We start from the raw sequence: 21215 nt of genomic DNA on the forward strand, positions 1-21215 counted from the left end.
CAGACATTCACACACATGTGCTGTGCATACATACATGCAGGCAGACATTCACACACATGTGCTGTGCATACATACATGCAGGCAGACATTCACACACATGTGCTGTGCATACATACATGCAGGCAGACATTCACACACATGTGCTGTGCATACATACATGCAGGCAGACATTCACACACATGTGCTGTGCATACATACATGCAGGCAGACATTCACACACATGTGCTGTGCATACATACATGCAGGCAGACATTCACACACATGTGCTGTGCATACATACATGCAGGCAGACATTCACACACATGTGCTGTGCATACATACATGCAGGCAGACATTCACACACATGTGCTGTGCATGCATATATGCAGGCAGACATTCACACATAGAACTGAAATAAATAAATCATTTTTAAAGATGAAATGTACATCAGGGTTTGAGGTGGGATCTCAGTGGCAAGATAGGTAGAGATCCTGATTTCTCAATAAACAACGTGCTCTCCGTCATTCTCTTGGCTTACCTCTGAAGCTGACGTTTGTATCAGAATTTGAAGAAGCAGAATGTGGTGCTTTTTACATTTAGGTAAATTGGTGAGTGCACCGCACACTCCTCTCTGGCCTCCTAAGTAGCTAGAAGTAGATGTCCACCACTCGTTGAATACGTAATAATATCGCAGTCAGCTGCATTTTCTAACAAAGGGTAATTACTGTGAACGTAATACTTCCAGAGTATTTCAGAATAACTTTTAGTAATCATAAATAGTAAAATACATAAGTAGACCCAGTGGACAGGGGAAATTAATTTTGTATTTTTCATTGAGCAGCACAGAGTCAGTTAGACAAACAAATACATATATTGGTATATGTCTATGTATTGTTTAATGACGTTTTAAATAATTAGGCTGCATGCTGAGCCATGCACCTGTTTCAGAAGATGCCCGCGATGGGCTCCCAGTCCCCGGAACTGTATCCAGAGGATACTTTTATCCAGAGAAAGCTGTGACCATCTGGGTTCGGAGAACATTTTTGTTGGGGGAGGGAAGGCTTGTGTAAGCTTATGGGACTTTCCACCCTGACAGACTGCCAGTATTGCAGCCAAGAGGCCTCCAAGAGTCTAGTGTGGCCTTAAGTTATCAAAGACTTATTGTGAAATAAAGCCCTGAGCAGGAGGTCACCATCTCAGCAGTGACTCAAGTCCTGGGGTCCATTGGAATGTGGCCCTTCCCAAGTAGGAGGACTGAGGATTACTTCACAGTCCTTAGTTTGAAGGGTCCAGATCTAGTCCCCCAGGACAGTTCAGAAAAGGCAGTTTTGAGGGGCAATCCCACTGGCTTCCCTATTCCTGGGAAGGGCGTGTCAAACCACCATGCCAAATCTAAAGATGTAAGGGTGTGTGTGAAGGGGGAGGTCCTCTGCTCTCCTTTGAAGACCTTAACCTCAATATTGGGCCACCTCTCTGCCCAGCACATGACCTGCTTCAGATCCATCTCTGTCCATATTCTTTCTCAATTCTCTGAGCCAACATTCAATCTGCCCCATCCGCTGGTAAGTCCTTCTAGGGGCTGGGGAGGCTGGGGAGCAGAGGGGTGTCCAGGCAATCCAGATCACCAAGATCATTGCAGCCAGACGCCAGGCTAGAGGAGGGAGGACCCAGGACTCAGCCACGGTGGGCGCGCCCTGCCAAGGAGGGCGGAGGGCGGAGCAGGAGAAGGAGGGAGAAGGGAGGGCATGTGAGCAGTGAGACACAAGAAAAGCTTGCGCGCCACCGCCCTCCTCGGGAGAGAGGCTGGAGTGAGGCTGAGCAGAGAACCGCATTTAAATGAGGACCAGCTCCAGCGCGTCGGTGCACTAGCGGCCGCAGCTTCCAGACGCTCCTGCTCCGCAGCCCCAGCCGCGCCCAGCCCGGCGAAGACAGCTCCAGCAGCGGGCCACAGACAACCCAGCCTCCACTCGCGACCGGTGCGTGCTTTGCCTGGGCTGGGGAAGGTGCGGGCAGGCCCCGTGGTGCCGTCTGGCCGCATCCCTGGGAGCCCTGGCCAGGGTGGACCCCACTGGGCAGCAGCCGCCCCGCCCGCCGTTCCTCGAAAGACTGCTGCCCTGGGCTAGCTAGTTTGGTCCAGCCAGGAGGCGTTGTGTGCCCGCGGCCCCAGGGCTGCTGGCTCCTACCTCTTTTGTCTGGTGCCACCGGCTTTAAATAGGGAGTCTGGCGGGCTGGGCCCTCTAGGCTTTCCATCGCCTTGTTACTGGAGATAGAGAGCCGCGGAGGAGCTGGGAGAGGCTCTTGTCATTGTCAGGACTGGCTGTGGAGCCAGGACCAAGTGGGCAAGGAAGGAGTGGCTGGGCCTGGCCCCTTATTGTGTGTGTGCCCAGGAGGGTGGCATGTGCCTGGTGATGGGAGCTGCAGTGTGGGCGTTGCAAGTACCTTTTTGCACGGTCTCAAGTTCCTCTGGGGACAGCCTGGCAGCCTCATGTACGAATTAGTACCTGCAGTGCTAAAAGCATGCAGAGAGGAAAAGACATTTTCCTCCTAGGGGGAGCGCACACACAGCGCCGCATTGCCCCACAAAAGAGGCTTCTTTTGAAAACCAGGTTTGTGAGGCATTGTATTTGGCAAAGAAATCCTTGTGGGTGAGAGAAGCAACACGAAGCCCCCATTCCAACAGGGCTCCCTCTCTGAGCGCACCTGTGAATGTGTGCCCGGGTTACCGTGCAAGCACGCTCAGCAGCCACACTGCAGGGTGTTCCGAACTAAGGGGAGGAGGGGTACTGAGGGGGGACGACCATGTCGTGACTGCTCCTAAATATATCGCCTTTCAATGGGAAAGGAAAGTAGGGCAGCATTTTAGGTATGGAATGCTTCATGAATGCAGGTTAGGAGGGATTTCAAGAGAGGTTATATGTAAGAAAATTTAAAAAATTGCTCACACATCCTGTGATGTGCTGACTTGGGGTGGTGCACACACCCGGGAGATACACACGCACGTCTTTTATTCTATGCCTCTCTATCCACCTAAATCCTAATCCAGCTTCTACAATATGCCTTGGATTTTCAGATGTGATAGCTAGGATTTATGCTAGATGTGTGTGTGTGTGTGTGTGTGTGTGTGTGTGTGTGTGTGTGTGTGAGAGAGAGAGAGAGAGAGAGAGAGAGAGAGAGAGAGAGTTTCTAAATTGCCGAAATAGGAACTCATTCACAGAAAGGTGAATATAGATATTCCTCAGAATGGTGAGAAATCCCACAAAGAGCCACGATGCTTTTCTGGCTTTGTAATATTTACAGAAAATGATGAGTCCAAGCTCTTTCCCACACGTGGTTTGTAGTCTCCGTGGCTGAGGGCTCAGAACACCTTCTTGGTACCTACACTTGCAACCAGAGATTCTAGCCACCCATGCTCTGTGAGTGCTGGCCTAGTGTGTGCTAGCTTCCTCTAGAGGAAGTATGAGCCATGCTCTGTGAGTGCTGGCCCAGTGTGTGCTAGCTTCCTCTAGAGGAAGTGTGGACCTGTGGAAGCCCAGAGAATTTTCTTCTCCAGTTCTTAGTTCACGTCTGACTGAGACTCTGAAGGCTGAGCAGCAGAGGCAAGGGCAGGGCACCTGTTTTCATTGCACACATGATTTCCAGAAGACTCAAGTGTGCATGGTGGGCTGTGACGAGTCCTTGACAGTTACTTTACTGGAGACAGGCAGCCACCACCACTGCCTGCTCACCGATGGGAAGTAGAGGATGCAATGGCTGCCCTGGGTGAACCCGTGATGAAATTGAACAAACCCTTCTGTTTGAATAGATTTTCTTTGCATTTACCGTGGATTTTTGTTCCTAAAGGCCTTCCCAGTTCGAACCGTTGCCAAGACATTTTTGTCTCATTTTTGTCTCTTGTCAACTGTGAACCACCGAAAACCCTTGGAACTTGATGTCTTTCATCTCTGGTCACAGGACTGGGCCACTCTTTGCTAAGTTCCTCTTTGTTTCCTTTTTGCTTAGACCAGCTTGGGAGGAAGCCCCCAAGAAAGGAAGAATGGCAGGGCCTTAAAAAAAAAACCAATGGAAAGTCACCTTGGCACTTACTGCTAAAGTTCTGAAGAGCTTAGTGTGTGGGCATCGCAATCTCCTGTATCCCCTTCCTCACTCAACCCACACACCTTTTTGAAGACCTATTACTTATTATGAACAAAGTAGACACAGATACCAATATCAGCAGAATTTTGGTTCTAATACCTACAGGACTGGCCCCAGTAGAGACTATTTTGAAGTTATTATTAACTTAAAAACCAACAAAATAGTATAGCTTTTATAAAGATGCAGAATTAGGTTACAATTGATTATTTATGAGGCACGAGAGACATTTTTCTCCTTGAAGTGAAGATACTCTGAACTCAGACGAAGGATCTTAATTATGCTAAGCTTGCCCTGAGCTTGGAGGCTTCCCAGTGGACTTAACGACAGAAGAGAGGTGTCCAGTACAAAGTCTAGACAGGTGTGGTGGCTCCAACCCTCATGTTTCCCATAGGAACACCTCATAGTGTCACAGGGTTGGGAAGCAAGAACACTAACTTTGGAATCCTGATAAATCAAGCTTGAAAATCCAGCTCCTCAGCTGTATCTTGGAGACTCTGGGTAAACCTAGTTTCCCGGACCCAGCTTTGATGAGACTGGCTGCCTTGTTGGAGTTTTGTGAGCGTTGAAGAAGGTTCCGTTTGTGTCTCCTCTCTCATAACTGATCATTGAACCGTTGGGTCAACAATATTGGTTTCTTTTACTTGATTCATTTTCTGAAATGATTTCTACAGATTCTCTCTCGCTATGATTTCATGTGTGAATTTTCTTATTGCAAATCTTAGATAATTAACTAGTCACATTAGAGTGTTTTGAGACAGGGCCTCATGTAGCCCATGTTAACCTTGAACTTACTATTTGTGGCTGAGGATGGCCCATCATGCTCAGTTGAAATTTTAAATTAAATTGACTTTTCAACTGATAAGTAATCTTTACGGTCTCTGAACAGCTCAGGGGTCAGTTTGCTGATGGTCATGGAACAGTCAGAAGAAGCAGATGTTTTGTTGAGTTTGGGTTGAACTGCACACCAGTGACTTGGGAAGTAGCAGGAAGCTTGGTTCTTCCTTCAGATTTCTACCTCACTCGTAGTCTATTTCAGTGTGTTGGAGATTGTATCATGGAAAACGCACCCGTTTGACCGTTTGACGGAGGCTTTCCAGATTGTTGTGTTGAAACACTGTTATTCCTTCAAGGGTGACAAGTCTTTATCAGCTCACTTCTAGCCAGAGTGGATTTATCCAATGAGCAGGTGCTTTCCTTGCAAAGGGGGGCACTAGATGATTCTGTTTCCCCTGGTTATCTCTGTGCCAAGGTCAGGAATAGGAGGCAAGTTTTCTGCAAATAAACCAACACTCCTCGTATACAAGCGTTACAAGTATTAATGGTGAGCATGATCGATGGAGTGGGGACTCTGCTCACTCCTGCTGGGAACTGGGTCTTCCATGTGCCAGTAAAGCAGACTTCTCAGGCTATACCGTTGGTTCCAGGTCAACCGTGCTCGACAGCTTGACCGATGTCTTCTCTCCTTAACCACTTCTTCCCCCTTTCTGCCTTCTTTCCTTCCTTTTCTACATCTTACCCTTTCTTTCTCTCCCCTGGCCATCTTTTTGTCATCTCTTTTTACCCCATTTTATTATGAAGCACAAGCAAAGGGTTGAGATGAGGTCACATTTTAGCCCATGTGATACATGTTTGTGTTCAAAGTCTTTCTTGACAGTGTATAGAGTCTCTAGTTTGATTAAATGTCCCTTTCTCCTGGCCATGAAAGCACACACATATTAAAGCTTCTACAGTTTGATTCCCCACTTTCCTCCACTCCCCATCCCCCCCCCACCTTAGTTTATGAAAGTTTTGAACCTGCTTGCAGGATTAGCACACTACCTGGGCAGAGTTCGTAGTGAACACTATAGTCAGGCAAAGCTGGGGTGCGGGGGTAGGACAGGGTGTTTTTGGCTGAAATATATCTCAACTATATTACTTTGGGAAATAAGAGGCAATATTCAAGGCCTCAGTTTTTCCACCTATCAACAGGGATGGTGACACCTTGAGAGGGTGTGACTGCAGCCTGAGGGACTGATAGGCAGGCAGTGGTGGGAGTTGTGTATAACCAAACTGAGGTTGAGTAATAGGCCATTACCACTGAGATCTGCTTTTTCCATTCCTTGCTTCTTCTTCTCCTCCTCCTCCTCATTCTCTCCCACTCCACAACCCAAATACATCACCAGTGTTTAAACTCAGCTGCTCTCAGAGTCTCTCAACCCACGATCTTCACATAACCAGTCTGTATCTCTTTCTGGGGCTCGCAGGTTCCTTACGCAAGCCAGTCATGTCGTTCGGCAGAGATATGGAGTTGGAGCATTTTGATGAGCGGGACAAGGCGCAGAGGTACAGCAGGGGGTCCCGTGTGAACGGCCTGCCCAGCCCCACACACAGCGCCCATTGCAGCTTCTACCGCACCCGCACGCTGCAGACGCTCAGCTCCGAGAAGAAAGCCAAGAAGGTTCGGTTCTACAGAAACGGTGACCGCTACTTCAAAGGAATTGTGTATGCCATCTCCCCAGACCGCTTCAGGTCCTTCGAGGCCCTGCTGGCTGATTTGACCCGAACTCTCTCGGATAATGTGAATTTGCCCCAGGGGGTGAGAACCATCTACACCATCGATGGGCTGAAGAAGATCTCCAGCCTGGACCAGCTGGCGGAAGGTAAGCATCTGAGAACCTCTGCGAACTCTGCAGGAAACCAAAGCACCGAGGGTCGCCTCTACTGTTGAACATGCTTAAATTCCCTGTTCTGTAAAAAACGAGAAGAAAGTGAATGGTATTCAGCCAGTAGCTTTTGATAACGGCAGGCAGAAGGCAAAGGCATCAAATCCCAGAGTATTCTGTCTGCTTTCTCACACCCATGCTCTGTTCATCTTAAGAGCTCACTTTTGTCTTCAGTTGTAGAGCTCAGAGTTCAGGGGTGTCTCTAGGCACCAACTGAGCTTTTGGACTATGATGTCCAAAAGGTCTTGAGCCAAGGATATGAGATGTTAGAGTAGAGAGGGAATTTGGAAAGATATTTTTAAGAAGCATTCATTTTTATCACTGGGGACCTGAAGCAAGAAAACTCAAATAATACGTCTATGATTGTATGTAAGTTAGTGGAGACCAAAAATGGGGTCATCTGACAATGTGTACCCCTGGGTGTTTCTTGGGGAGGCATTAGAGAACAGGAAGAAATTAGACTGTTGATATTATTTTAAAATCCAGTTCGTGGTGACAGGTAACCTGTGGTGGACATTTAGTGTGGGAACAGGACAGTTCTGTTGCAGGGATAAGCCTGGGTCCCTTGTTTGTGTTTGCCTCGGCTCATCATCACTGAACACAGCATGAAGTCTTCCACTGCCATAGGAGTCACACCTATCTTAATGACTTCGGATGGAATAACTGGCGCTGAGCATCCCTAAGCCTCCATCGGAAAGTCTTTCCGAGCTTGGGGTTTGAAGGCAAGGACAAAGTAGGTGGCAGTCATGAGAACGAATGCAGCCTAATGCTACTCTGATTTCATCTGTCTTCCTGCAGGATTTGGCCAGGCCCCACAGTCCAGCTGTGCCCTGGGCTTGTATAGGTAGCAGGGGACATCCTATCCTGCTGGGTCCGGGTCCAGGTTTGCCATCGCATGGCTACACACAGGCAGAGCCCCCTTGTCTTCCTCTATAGCTGGCTGGAGCTTGTGTGTGATCCCGCCCCCCACCATCCCCTGCTTTCTCCTGGTCCCTTGGCAGGAGCGACAGTCCAGGCACAGTAGGACTGGACTCTAGCCGGTGCCGAGCAGCCTGAGCTGTGTGTGTTTACTTTTCGGGAATTCACATCTCTTTGGTGGCTTGTCGCCCTGCCAAGACGCCTGTAGCTTTGGCTCTTTTCCTTCTATTCAGAGGTCGGTACTTCCAGCAAATTAAAGGGAAAGAGTGACATGAAGTCTCTTTGTGTCAACACTGATTTTTGTGCCACGTCCTTTATATGACCTTGGTAACTACAAGAGAAAGTCAAACATTTGGCGGTGATTTCCAAGGGTACTGCTGCAAGACCAGATGAGTCAGGTATCTGACTGGTGAACAAGGCATCCCGTGTGGGGAACTGGTGTTGGAGAAAAACATGCTCAGATCACAGCATGTCCTCAGACAGCTGGGGTTTGATGCCTCATTCTGTTCTAGAGTCGCCTCAGCATCTTGAAGGCTGGGCTACTTCTGCTTTCTCCACTCAGAACTGAGCTGAACTCACCATTCCCATTGAGGAAAGAGTGGCCACGGGAGGAGGTGCCGTCCTAGCAACGGCGTGGCTGGTCAGCCCCACCTCTCCCCACTATCCTCTTCGTTCTATGACTCAATGCCTGTTCTGAGCTAGTGTCTGGTTTAAGACAGTTATGATGGCTGAAGCTACCGAGCACGTGTTCAGCCCTCAGAGCCCTCTTGAGTGTGTAAGTGGTAGAGGTAGGATTTGAACCCCATAAGGCAGGAGCTAAGATGTGTTTGCTGTGAATTTAGCTCCTACAAAAGGCACCTTTGTTCTTGTTTTAGCATGTTGTCTCCTGATGTCCTGGGAAGGCATTCTAGTACCAATTCATCTACAAACACTATTCCTGTCCCTGGCAGTGGATCCCAATAAGATAAATGTTTGCTCTACTATTTCTTAAAAAACAATTTTTTTGTCTTTACAAATGTTTTTATTTTTCACTTAATTCTAAAAATGGAAACTGCTGATCTCAGAAACACAGTCATCTGTTTAAAATAATTTACTTTTACATGTATGAATGTTTTGTCTGCATGTATGTTTAAGAACCATGGGTTCAGGGCCTGCAGAGGCCAGAAGAGGGTGTTGGATCCCCTGAAACTGGAGTTGGAGGTGGTGTGAGGCACCATGTGGGTGCTGGACTCTGAATTTGGGTTCTCTGGAAGAGCAGCAAGTGCTCTTAGGCACTGAGCTAACCTTTCAGCTCCCAAAGTCATCTTTTGATTTCCTCTCAATACCACTCACCCCAACATAAAGTTATTGCTGAAGGAATATTCTGATGTTTAAAATTGTTTTAACTTTTTATTTTTAACACACTTTTTTTTCCTGGTTGAATGATGTCTTTGGTGCATGTGCGAGTCTCTATTTCTTTTTAATTTCCAGTTAAAGCAATTTTTCTATTTCACAATACTGACAATTAGCATGCAGCTGCACTTAGTGTTTAAATGGCTGGAAATTCATTGATATTTGCTTTCTTGTCTATTACATTTTTGCTTAGCCCATTAAAATGCAAGATGTTGCTTCATCCTCATTAGACACATAGCCCTCACTTTCCCTACTAATTTATGCAAGCATCAGTTCATGATATCAGCTTTCTGTTTCCCCTCCCCGTACGACAGCCTTTGAGTTTTAATTTAAACCTCTTGAGTAAATGCAATGACAAGGGTGCTAGGCTTGCAATTATTTTTCAAAGTTTGTTCTTTCTCACTTGATCTCAGGCTAAAAATTCCAAGTAACGATGACAAATGTGGTCTTTATAAATACTTTCTGTTTTATTATTAGCTCTGATCGTTATGCGCAAGCATGCTTGAGGCACACTGGTAGAGCAGTTCTGAGCTCAAATTATGTAACAAGTGATTGTGTGTTTGTGCAAACAAGTGAATATATGTTGGTATCGGCGAGTATACATACGGGCGTGCTAGCACATGTTTCAAATATTACCTTGGCATGTTCTCATAAATCATGGTGCTCACTAAGGACAGCTGTACTGTCCTTCAGTGGCTCACCTGGGGTGTGGCCTCCTCCAGCTTTGAGCCACTTCAGTTCTACTTTAGGGACACAGCTGTTGTGGGTAAGTTAGAGTGCCACACCCAAACGCTTCACACTCTCGGGAGAGATGTACGCATCAGCAATGCCTGGCTGACCGTCCCCCGCACTCATATCTGTGAGGCAGGCACGAGACATCAGAGCCTTTCCGTCTCAGGGTACAAATGACCCAGATACCGAGTCCCTGGGTATCAATAAATCTGGTGCTTACTAGGTCAGATCTGTTAGAAACAGTGGGATCTGCCCCTTACTCCGTTCCCACTTGTGTTTTGGCCTCTCGTTGGTCTTTGCAGAAGTTGCCTAACTCCAGAGCTGTGGAAAGGCTCTGTCCAATGAACTGAATTTCACCCCACAGTTAAGTGATCTTTCTTGTCTCGACTTCCACTTGCCTGACTCTCAGTATGGATTTCTTTCTAAGTTGGTGTAGCTTCTTCTCTTTCTGTAGCTCATTTACTTTCACTGGATCTCTCTGACATGTCAAAGATTTAAAAATCAATTTCTGCAACGTTCTAAAGCAGGCTTTCCATAAAAACCCCAGAGGCAAGTTCTTCTTATTGCTGCCAGCATATTACAATCTATGTGTAACCAACCCAAATGGTTACTCTGTATGTGTCTGGTTCTGCACCTTGCTTTTTCTATAACATCATCACCTTGGGGACCCTATACTCCTCATAGGAATATATTTTAATTTGCCTAAACAACCTGCTCTTGGTGAGGTTTTAGGACATGTGCAGCCCTTTGCTGTTACAAGTAAGCCTACGGTGAGCATACTTGGATTTATTGTGTTCATGTTGGAGGTTGATTTTAGGATATGCATAGGAAATGGTTGGGCAAAGGTAGAGGGTTAGTGGGGCATTCCTGTTCACCAAGTTAGTTCCAGTTTACACCCTGCCAACTTCCAGGCGACATTGTTATCTGGCTTGCCATTTGACAACCCCTCAAGAACACTCCTATCCCATTGTGCTTTCAATTCCCATCATTTCGTGCGTTTAAGAGGCATTTATATATTTTTCTATGCCTTTTGCTTTGTAACTTCTGTCTTTTTCTGACACATTAGTATCATCTTTACTGACATAGGATCTATTTTCAAAGTATCATTCCTTTGTCTTAATAAACAAGTATTTTTCTATATTCAGCTTAATCTAGTGACGTTGTCCATTGTGTTTTCTGTCATGCAAATTTATATAAAATTATATAATTAAATATGTGAGTCTTTCAATCTATGGCTTTATTTTCATGCCTGCTGGGTGCTGTGTTTTGTATGCTCCAAGTCAAGAAGTTATTTCTCCTTACTTCCTAGCTGTATTTTCATTATAGCCTCTAAATGAGAGAATATTGATGTAATATGTGAATTGAGGACTAGATTTTTTAAAAAATAAAATCATTTGTGTAAATTACAAATATTTCATGTATAAATGAACTTGGTCTCATAGTAGTATCACAAGATGGGTGCCTTGTTCTTGACCAGCTTCCGTAATGGAAGGTCTACAGCCACCACAGTGCGCAGAGGAACAGGGCCCAGTGACATAGAAGCTGAGGCCCACAGTTTCCCCACAGAGGCTGGGATTTTGTCACTGTTACACAACCAGACACTGTATTCAACTGCCATGTCTGTTACCTATGTTAAGCAGTGACAATTCTTGAAAGTTTGAATATTGTTCTCTTAGCTTGCAGAATGCCCATCTGCAAGCAGATCAGTTTGGCACTGAGTGTTTAATGTAGTGATTCCACAGAGGTAACTTTAAATCATCCTGAGGGTCTTATTTCAGAGAAATGTTCTGACACAAGTCTTACCAAGAGTCAGACACTGAAGGTGAATCTTTATTCCAAAGTTACTGTCTTCCTTTTGGCCACGAGTAAGTGCTGTAGAAGTATCTCGAGTCCTTGTAGAATTATTGTCTCTCCTTGAGTTGCTGCTATGCATCTGGGCATTTATCAATAGATGTGTAGTAATTATTGCTGTGATACTGTATTTATGAATTTCTATTTTGTCTGTCACACTTTATATATGCTGCCATCTCTTCGTTTTCCTGTCTCTGGGTCATTTTCTGTGATCTCACTAGTTCGCATTATTTTAAGGTCACTATTAAATAGTGACCTGTCTCTTGAAATCAGCCTTCACCTTCACACTCTTAGCTGCCTGGGTGTACTCAGCTGAAATGAACACGTAGTCTCTTCAAACCCACAGGGCAAGAGGGAAATACTCTCTGCCACTGTCCAGAATTGGTTTCTCTTCTCCTGTTAACAGATTTTACTGAGCGGTGTCACCAGCTGCTAGCTTACTAATAATTTGTGAATTCTAAAAAGTCTTATGTTGAAATCTAACCACTGAGAGGAGGTGTTAAAAGACAGAATCTTTGGGGACTGGGTCATGAGGAAGGACTCACAGTAGGAGTAGATGCTGGGAGAAAGAGGCCTAGGAGAACTGTCACATCCAGTCTTTCCCAAGAAGACACAGCCAGATGGTGCCATCTGCTGGGAAGGGGCCTCCCAAGTTTGCTGAGTTTCAGTCTGGGACTGCCCACTTTCTAGACCCCCCAAGAAAAACATGCGTGGAATTTATAAACCACCTGGCCCATGGCACTCTAACATAACAGCTCAAATGGAATAAGATGCATCTAATTTAGTGTCTCCTGTGTCTTCTAACTTTGTTAGTTCTGTTTGGGGGCATTTCTTCCATTTTTTTTTTTTTTTCTCTTTTTTTCTTTTGCTACAGGAAGGGGTCTAAGACTTCCATACTGTGGAGTAATAATTTAGTCTGCATTTGGGACTGAAAGAGAAATACATACTTCTATAGTAAACATTGTAGAAAATGTCTGAACGATGGGAAATAAAAGTAAACTGCCTCATCTTTCTCCAACTTAGCTGCAATCCCTGTTTTTATGTCCTGGATTGCTTTTCTGTTATAAAAACCGTGATAAAAAGCAAACTGGGGAGGAAAGGATTCATTTCAGCTTACATCATGGAGGAAGTCAGGGCAGGAACTCAAGGAAGGAACCTGGAGGCAGGAACTGAAGCAGGGACCATGGAGGGATTCTGTGGCTTGTTCAGTTTGTTTTCTAATATAACCCAGGAACACCTTCCCAGAGGTGACACCACCCATAGTAGGATGAGCCCTCGAAAACCAATCATCAGTCAGAAAATCCCTCTATAGTCTTGCTTATAGGCTAACCTGATGGAGGCATTTTCTCAACCAAGGTTTTTATTCCCAAACAACTCTTGTTTGTGTTAGGGTGGCAAGCAAATAAAAATAAAAATAAAAATCTAGCAAGGGTAGCTTCTCGATCTTAGACTCAAACAGGTGTCTACCTCAGGGCACATGTAGATACTTGGAATCATGGGTAAAAGCACACACTCTGGAGTCAGACCAATCACTGTTCAGACCTTCATTAGTCACGTGATCTTGAGCAAGCTACCTAGGTCATTATGCCTCAGCATGCCCTTCAGAAAGAAGCTTGCACTGGACTCGCAGGCTGTGGTGGATTGCAGGTGGGATAGCGTGCATCTGGTGGCTTGTCTGCTGGATGGCCGGCTGACTTACTGTTCTAAATTGTCTTTTCAAGCTTACTGCATGCTCACAAGTAGAGCTGCCTCTGGCCACTTGTAGAGCAACTGCACATTTAACATACTTTCATCTCCACTGATTATTGTAGAGGTACTAGAGAACAAAGCCAGGCCTGTGTATATGCTATATGTATGTATGTATATATATATATATATATATATATATATATATATATATATATATATGTGTGTGTGTGTGTGTGTGTGTGTGTGTGTGTGTGTGTATACATATATGTATACATATATATACTAGAAACATGCTCTCTCACCAAACTGCATTTCCAGGCTTTCTAATTTGACTTCCACGGAAATTCAATGAAGTTTCATTGAATAAACCATTACCCTGAAATCTAAGGGAATAGTTCAAGGTCACAGGTATACACAGCACAGTCCTGAAACTTGATTTTCCACATAGCTCTTCCCACTGATAAGTTCATAATCCTTCAACAAACCTTGAAAAACACCCTCTCACAGCATCATATATATATATGCACGCGCGCGCGCGTGTGCGTGTGTGTGTGTGTGTGTGTGTGTGTGTGTGTGTGTGTTATCCACTAATTTTCCTGGTGAAAATATACTGGAATAAATCAGACTCTGCTAATAAAAGGAGGTTAATACTTTTTAGCTTTATAGGTTCTTATGGGGAATAAGTACATGTTTGAAAGAGGTGTTTAAACTTCTTAGAAAAATGAACGTTGACACATTTTGTGCAGGTTAGTTTTCTTGTCACTTTTGACACATCCAAGAAATGTTTTTAGAATCCGTTATTTCAAAATTTGCTGCCTCTCAGCACCTGTGTTGTGGTCATTTGCATATATTCTATATATTTCAGACCAAGTGTCTCATTAGCATATCCTCGAGTCATTTATTAGGTGCACTTGTGGTGGTACAGATTACAGGCTGGTCACTCTCTTCATTTTTGTCAGTCAGCAAGTTTGAACCAACCTCATGTGCGTGGCTTCGTCATCATGATGTAGACAAAGAAGAGTTATTATGTTGGCTGGCTTTCATAATTTTATCTGGTTAGACAGATCTTTATAGTATACTCTCATTAAGCTTATATATTATCTATTTAAGACGCTATGTACAGATTGATTTATTTTTAGTTTTCAAATTATCTTCAACACCAAATGAATGTGCTTTTAGTTTTGAAGTTTGCTGAAAATTTAAATGCGCTTAAATATCAAAAGGTAATCTCAATTTTGAATTCCAGTTGTTTTTCTTTTGGAAGCTGATTCACGTCTATCAGTATTTCTATCAGCAGCCAAAGGGAGAGAAATGTTTTTGTTTTTGCTTTTTTTTCTGTCCCCGAATGCCAGACTGTATCAAAAGGAAGATATTAGAAGTGAGAAATGGTTTTGTTTTAATTCATTCTCAATCACTCTTCCATGAATTTGAATGCCACAGGCAAGTCTTGCCTCTATGTAGAAAAGGAGAAATGACAGACTGAATGTGGGGGAAGGAAACAGGTTCCCATGGGTATAAACTGGAAATTCTCTCTGTCCCTCAGGTGAAAGCTATGTCTGTGGCTCCATTGAGCCCTTTAAGAAGCTGGAGTACACCAAGAATGTGAACCCCAACTGGTCAGTGAACGTCAAGACCACCTCAGCCTCCCGGGCAGTGTCTTCTCTGGCTACTGCCAAGGGGGGGCCCTCGGAGGTTCGGGAGAATAAGGATTTCATTCGACCCAAGCTGGTCACCATCATCAGAAGTGGGGTGAAGCCACGAAAGGCTGTCAGAATCCTGCTTAACAAGAAGACGGCTCATTCCTTCGAGCAGGTCCTCACTGATATTACAGATGCCATCAAGTTGGACTCGGGTGTGGTGAAGCGCCTGTACACCCTGGATGGGAAGCAGGTAAGAGCAACAGGACTCTGATTTTATGGGCAAGAGCCAGGAAGTTGGTGGGGGGTATACCAGGCACACAGTGTGGACCTTAAGCACATGTTTTGTTGGTTGTAGAAGGGACTGGGTCATCTAATCATCAACAAAAAGCTAGTTGAATATTGGTACTAAACAGGATTAATCATCAAAATAAAAAAACCGAGAGGGGCAATATCTTTGAAGAATAAATCATTATTTTCATGATTTCAATATTTGTTTGCTTAGCAAAATAGTGCTGTTCTGTTTTTTCTTTTCAATTTTGTCCTATGTTCTTTTTTTACTGCAATTTTATATTTTATTTTAATCATTTTTTATTAGATACTCTCTGTATTTACAATTGCAATGTTATCTCCTTCTCCTCCCCCGATCCCCTCCCCCCTCTCCCTCCACTTGTCTTCCTCCTAATCACTCTCTCCATCCCAGTGCCTTGGCACTTCCCTACATTGGGAAAATGTGCCTTCCTTGGACCAAAGGTCTCTTCTCACATTGATGCCAGACACTGCTATTCTCCGCTGCATATGCAACTGGAGCCATGGGCCTCTCCATGTGTGCTCAATGGTTGGTGTTTTAGTCCATGGGAGTTGTGGAGGGTTTGGTTGGTTGATAATGTTGTTCTCCCCATGAGTTTGCAAACCCTTTCAGCTCCTTCAGTCCCTTCTTTAGCACCTTCATTGGGGTCCCCATGTTCAGTCCAGTGGTTAGCTACAAGCATGCTCAACTGTATCTGTATGACTCTGGCAGAGCCCCTGAGGAGGCATCTCTATCTGTTTCCTGCCAGTAAGCACTTCTTGGCATCAGCAATAGTGCTTGGGTTTGGTGACTGCATATGGAGTGCATCCCCAGGTGAGGCAGCCTCTGAATGATCTTTTCTTCAATCCCTGCTCCTCTATTTGACCCTGAATTTTCTCCCTTGTCCTATGTTTTTTAAGGCCTGTAAGAGTCTTAAAGTTAAGATGCTGAGAGAAATTGAGGCTGATGGAGCAAGACAGAAATCATTTGTTGAGCTAAATCACAATTTATGATTCTATGTCTCAGAAATGTTCATCAGTCAGGTTCAATTGAATTGTAGAGATTTTTTTTTTAAATCTAGCTAAGGAATGGCATGCTTTCACCTACTTTAAGGTTTGTCTGGACACGGTTGAGAAACTGCAGGAAAACTCCACACTGCTCATATGCTCGGCATGTTTGCTACTCATTTGAAGTCTAATGGTTCCTTTTTGTATAAGATGATCATTCTCAGCATTATTACTGTTGTCTGAAATGTATGTTATTGCAACACATTTTATTAGTACTAAAGAATTTCGTGCAATATATTTTGATCATTTTCATCCCCCACTACTTTCCTGAATGTCTCCCAGACCCACCCCCACCTTCTCACGCCCTTCGAACTTCATGTGCTTTCTTCTTTCAATAACCCGCTGGATCCAGTTTGTACTGCTTATATATTTAAGAGTGTGGGGCCACCCACTGACGCATGGACAACTTTTGCCCATCTTAACCCAACTCACTTCCCCAGAAACCATCCCTGAAATGTAGTTTTTAATGTGGTTCTGTTGAACAGCTTTTTATAATTTGAAGGTAATTCGAAAGATTTGCATGATTTAACTCATCTTAAAATCTGAACTAGATTCATAATGAAGAGACTCGTTGTATTAAGTAGAACTCTCATGAAAGTTCCTGAAGGCTAACACAGCCAAACTTCATGAATGAGAATAGATGCTAACACTATAAAACATGTCAGTCATGAAGAATCACTCCCCCAGGGATCCATTTAAATGTCCTAACTTATTAAAATTCATTAGGAACAAAGGAGTATGCCGGTTGTCTGTGAGTATTGACCATCTTCTGCTTGTCTCGTCAAACTTGCATGTAGATAAGGATTTGTGGGGTAATAGTCTCCATCTTATAGATCTAAGAGGCCTGAATGTCATCTGTGTCTCAGTAACCAGCACGTCCACCACGGGGTTGTGAATTATGGTGGCAGCAAAAAGACGAACATCAGCCCATGACAGGTCGTACAAAACATCCCTTAGTTCCACATTTTTCTCAGATGATTTTTCTCAAGATGAGTTGTTGACCTGTTTTCAAAAAAAAAAAAAAAAAGCAAAATTACATGTACGTGAAGAGGAAGGGGAGGACTTTGTGGGTAGAGGAAGGGGACCAGCAGTGGCTGTCACAAGGGATACGGGTGGGCAGCAGGGAACAGGCGTGAGAGAGGACAAAGTAAGAAATGATGCTATAAGGAAGCTGTAAAGAAACCTCTTACTTTGCATGTCAACTTATTTCAAAAGAATTCTGAGTTATTTATGAGTGTTCCTCCCCCTTCCCCCTTCCCTCCACCTCCTCTTCTGTCTTTTTTTATTTAGAATTCAGGGTATTCAAAATCATTGTATAGTAAATCACCAAGTCAGGGGTTCCGGTTTCAGATAATCCCTGTAGCACCTAATCATTTCCTTTCTCATGATTTGATGAAATGCTCTCAACTGTTTCTTCTTTTCTGAATTACCCCAATGTCAACATTTCATGATGGCTGTGTTTCCCATGGACTAATGTAAACAATCAATGTGAATAATTCAGCACCAATGGAATTAACCCAATGTTTAATACTCAAAGACTGGGATTCAGATCTTGGTTCTGAACCAGATGATTCTGACAACACGAGGGTGAGCTTCATCATAGTAACTGATAAGTCACAGCTGTTATTACTCTGGTGGTGTGGATAGAGCACTTTTGGGTTCAGCCCCTGACCATGTGTGTGATAGAACTGCTTAAATTTAATAACAGATTTATGGAGAATTATTCTAAGCATAAGACATATTTGAGCATGATTAATCCCTGCAAAAGATGGATTCTTGTTCTTACTAAATAGAGCCATGTACAAAGACGTATTCATTAAACATGTTAAAAGCAAGACAACAATAGTGGAGTTGAAATTTGAATCACTGACACTCGAGGGCTTGTGCTAGAAATCATTATATCAGGGTAGATCAAATCAAATCATGGAATACCTGCAAAACTATTGAGAAAAAAAATAAATGAAACAGTGGAAGGCAGCTTTCTATCCTCCCAGGGAGAATTCTGACATCATTAACACATAAAGAGGAAAAAAGTATTTGACTCACAGGTCTGCAGGTGATGACTAGGTTCTCCTTTCCTTTGGCCAGTAGCAAGTTAGGACTGTGGTAGGAACTTGGGCAGGTGAGAAAAGGCATTCAGTTTATCAGGAAGTGATAAAAATGGGTCCCAAAGGGTCTGAAGTCTTCTTCTAGGGTACCTCCAATAATCTAAAGACTTCCAGTAAAGGTCTACATTTTAATGGTTCAACCACTCGCTCATGGCACCAGCCTGGGAAACAAGCCATTGAGAAACAGGCCGGTGGGGGATGCTCCTGATCTAAACTATAATGGAAGCATTTTTTCCAAGGAATCTCATTTGGATGTTTTCAGGATAGGAGTGGATGGATGGATGCAAGACAGATGAATCAGCAGACACATAATCAAGGTAGATAATAAATCATGCCCACTGCAGCTATTCTAACTGACTACTGAAGTGGACTATATATTTGTGAAGCACAGTTTTCTGTGCAGAAGAATTAGATGATAGAGTCAAAAACCATGAAGGATGTTTGCTTGAATTCCCAGAGGGAATAAAACGTTCTTCTTCATGGACCCCAGGAGTTTTAAAATCACTTCCCTTCTAAAGGGAAATCTGCCCAATGAATAGTTTGTTCAAGTAGCATGTTTGGACAGTTCTGGCAGATACTGAGGTTGAGTAAGCCTCTGAGAAGCAGTGTCTTTCAAGCCTTCCTATGTAGTGACACTCAGTGTATGATAATGGCATCTTAACACTGTGTCTTAGTTAAGTTTCAATCGCTGTGATGACCATGACCAAAAGCAACTTGGGAGGAAAGGATTTATTTTACGTATGACTCTTTTGTCCAACTCCCAGGCTGAGGGAAGTCAGGGCAGAACCTCAAGGAAGGAAGTTAGAGAAAGGAATTGAGGAACGCTGCTTACTGGCCTGGTCCTTATGGCTTGATCATCTTGCTTTCTAGTATTGCTACTCCAGGATCATCTGTCCAGGGAAGGCACCACACGCAGAGGGCTGGGCCCTCTAACATCAATTGTTAGTCAAGAAAATGCACTTCTGGCTTGCTCACAGGACCGTCTGGTGGAAGAGTATTCTCAATGGAGTTTCCCTCAAAATGAGTCTAGATTGTATTACGTTGATATCAAACTAGCCGGTACATGATGGCATAGGCACCTATGTGCTGCTTCCAAGAATCAGCCTTTTGATGATTTGTACTAAGTTTTATTAGCACCACGCTCTAACCAACCAAGTGACTTCAGCCACTCAATGTTTATTATTTTTAGTTGCTTAACTAAGGCCTGTATCAAATTCATAAACTGGATGGAAAATCCAATTTGCGGTAAACACTAAAAGGTAATATTTTTGCACCGAAGAGATGGAGCTGCTTATAATGGATGCTTGAGTGCTTTTGGAGGCTGTGTAGTGAGGAGTGGGGAGATTACAAGCTGAAATGACTCCACAGTCACCTTCAGGCAGCACACAGATGTGTTATGGATACAAACAGCTGATGCTGTGGTTTTAGCAGTCACAGGAAAAGCCATGCCCACTGTTCACGGTTACCCAGAGGAGCTGGGCCCTGGAGGTCAGAGTGCACACACTCTTCTCGCCAGTTCTTGCCACTACGTGGCCTCCTAAATTGCTGCCTCCCAGGGTTGCATTAAAGCCATAGCCTCGGTGTTCATTCAGCCTCCGGCACTTGGTTCTGAGATATTTTTAGAATGAACTAAGGAAATCAGCGTACTGGAAATGTTTCACTGTGTGAAGTGTCTACAGGAAGCAGCAGTTGGTTAAGATGAACACAGCAGCTCATGAACACAAGAGTCCAGAATTGTGGAGCTACATTGTTTGTGTGTCCACAGCGCCACTCCCCAGCCCCCAGCTTTCAGGAAGACTCTGCCCACCATGGCATCAAATTATCAGCTGCCACAGCTGCCACACCTGCCGAATTCACAGAAATAATTGCCACGCCTTATTTTCAATGGTGCTTCATTTTCTCACTCTTGATTGAGGGCCTCTCAGAAAGCAAAGAGGTCATGTGCAAATCACAATCACACCCCATCTCTGCACATCTTACAGAGGTTCCCAGAGTCTGAGAACCTGAGAGTCACTTTCTCTGGCATGTCTGCCAAGCTGTCACTCCTAGAGGTCATTTGAAATATTACTGTTTTAACACAATTAAGCTACAGAGATCCAAGTTTGATGTAAGCATAGCATGTCTCTTGATTCTTTTTATGGAAATATTTGTCTGGCTACACACAGCTGGTAAATCTTCTAAATTCATGATTATTGACACCTCCTTAGAAATATAAAGAATAGCAAGTGCCCAAGATAGTCTTTTGTACACTGAAGATCATAGGCAAGTATGGTCTTTCCAAAAGACCTGCATGTAGGTTTATGTTAAGGCATAATTGGACAGTGGAGAGGTAGGTGGTAAAGAGGCCAGAGGAGTAGAAGAGGAGGCAGTAGTCGGAGATTCTGGAGGCAACATGGAAGCCAACATGTATGTTTCTTTTGGTGCATCTCTAATTTGATGAGATTGTTACGATTATTTTTAAGGGTTTCTCTGGGTCTAATTTATCTTTTCTGGATGCGCAGTTTATATCTTTGTTTGCTAGTTTTAACCTTATTGTGTAGAGGGTTTATGGATTGAGAATTTAACATATAAACCTGTTTGATACGTTAATGGATGTGAATCACATTTGCAGTGGACCATGGAGGAAAGAAACGAGTCAGACGGTCATATCCACCCGGGACAGGAGTAACAGGGGCGGTAGAGTGAACTGCACCTGAGATTTTAGAGGAAGCATAGAG

At 44.0% G+C, this 21215-nt stretch overlaps 1 protein-coding gene across 7 annotated transcripts in view; it reads left to right on the forward strand.

Annotated features, from left to right (window-relative positions):
- Positions 1–6376: 6376 nt before the first annotated feature.
- The window catches only part of DCLK1 (doublecortin like kinase 1), a gene marked incomplete at both ends in the record, with an annotated part of 262378 nt that continues 247539 nt past the window's right edge, over positions 6377–21215 (forward strand). For all 7 annotated transcript variants that reach the window (XM_080929185.1, XM_080929186.1, XM_080929187.1 and 4 more), the window contains 2 exons: positions 6377–6752; positions 14941–15287. In XM_080929185.1, coding sequence (XP_080785311.1) covers positions 6377–6752; positions 14941–15287 — 723 coding nt within the window. The remainder of the gene's footprint in view (positions 6753–14940; positions 15288–21215) is intronic.

Source organism: Micromys minutus, assembly GCF_963924665.1.
Source record: "Micromys minutus genome assembly, chromosome: 15".
NCBI classification, from domain to species: Eukaryota; Metazoa; Chordata; class Mammalia; order Rodentia; family Muridae; genus Micromys; species Micromys minutus.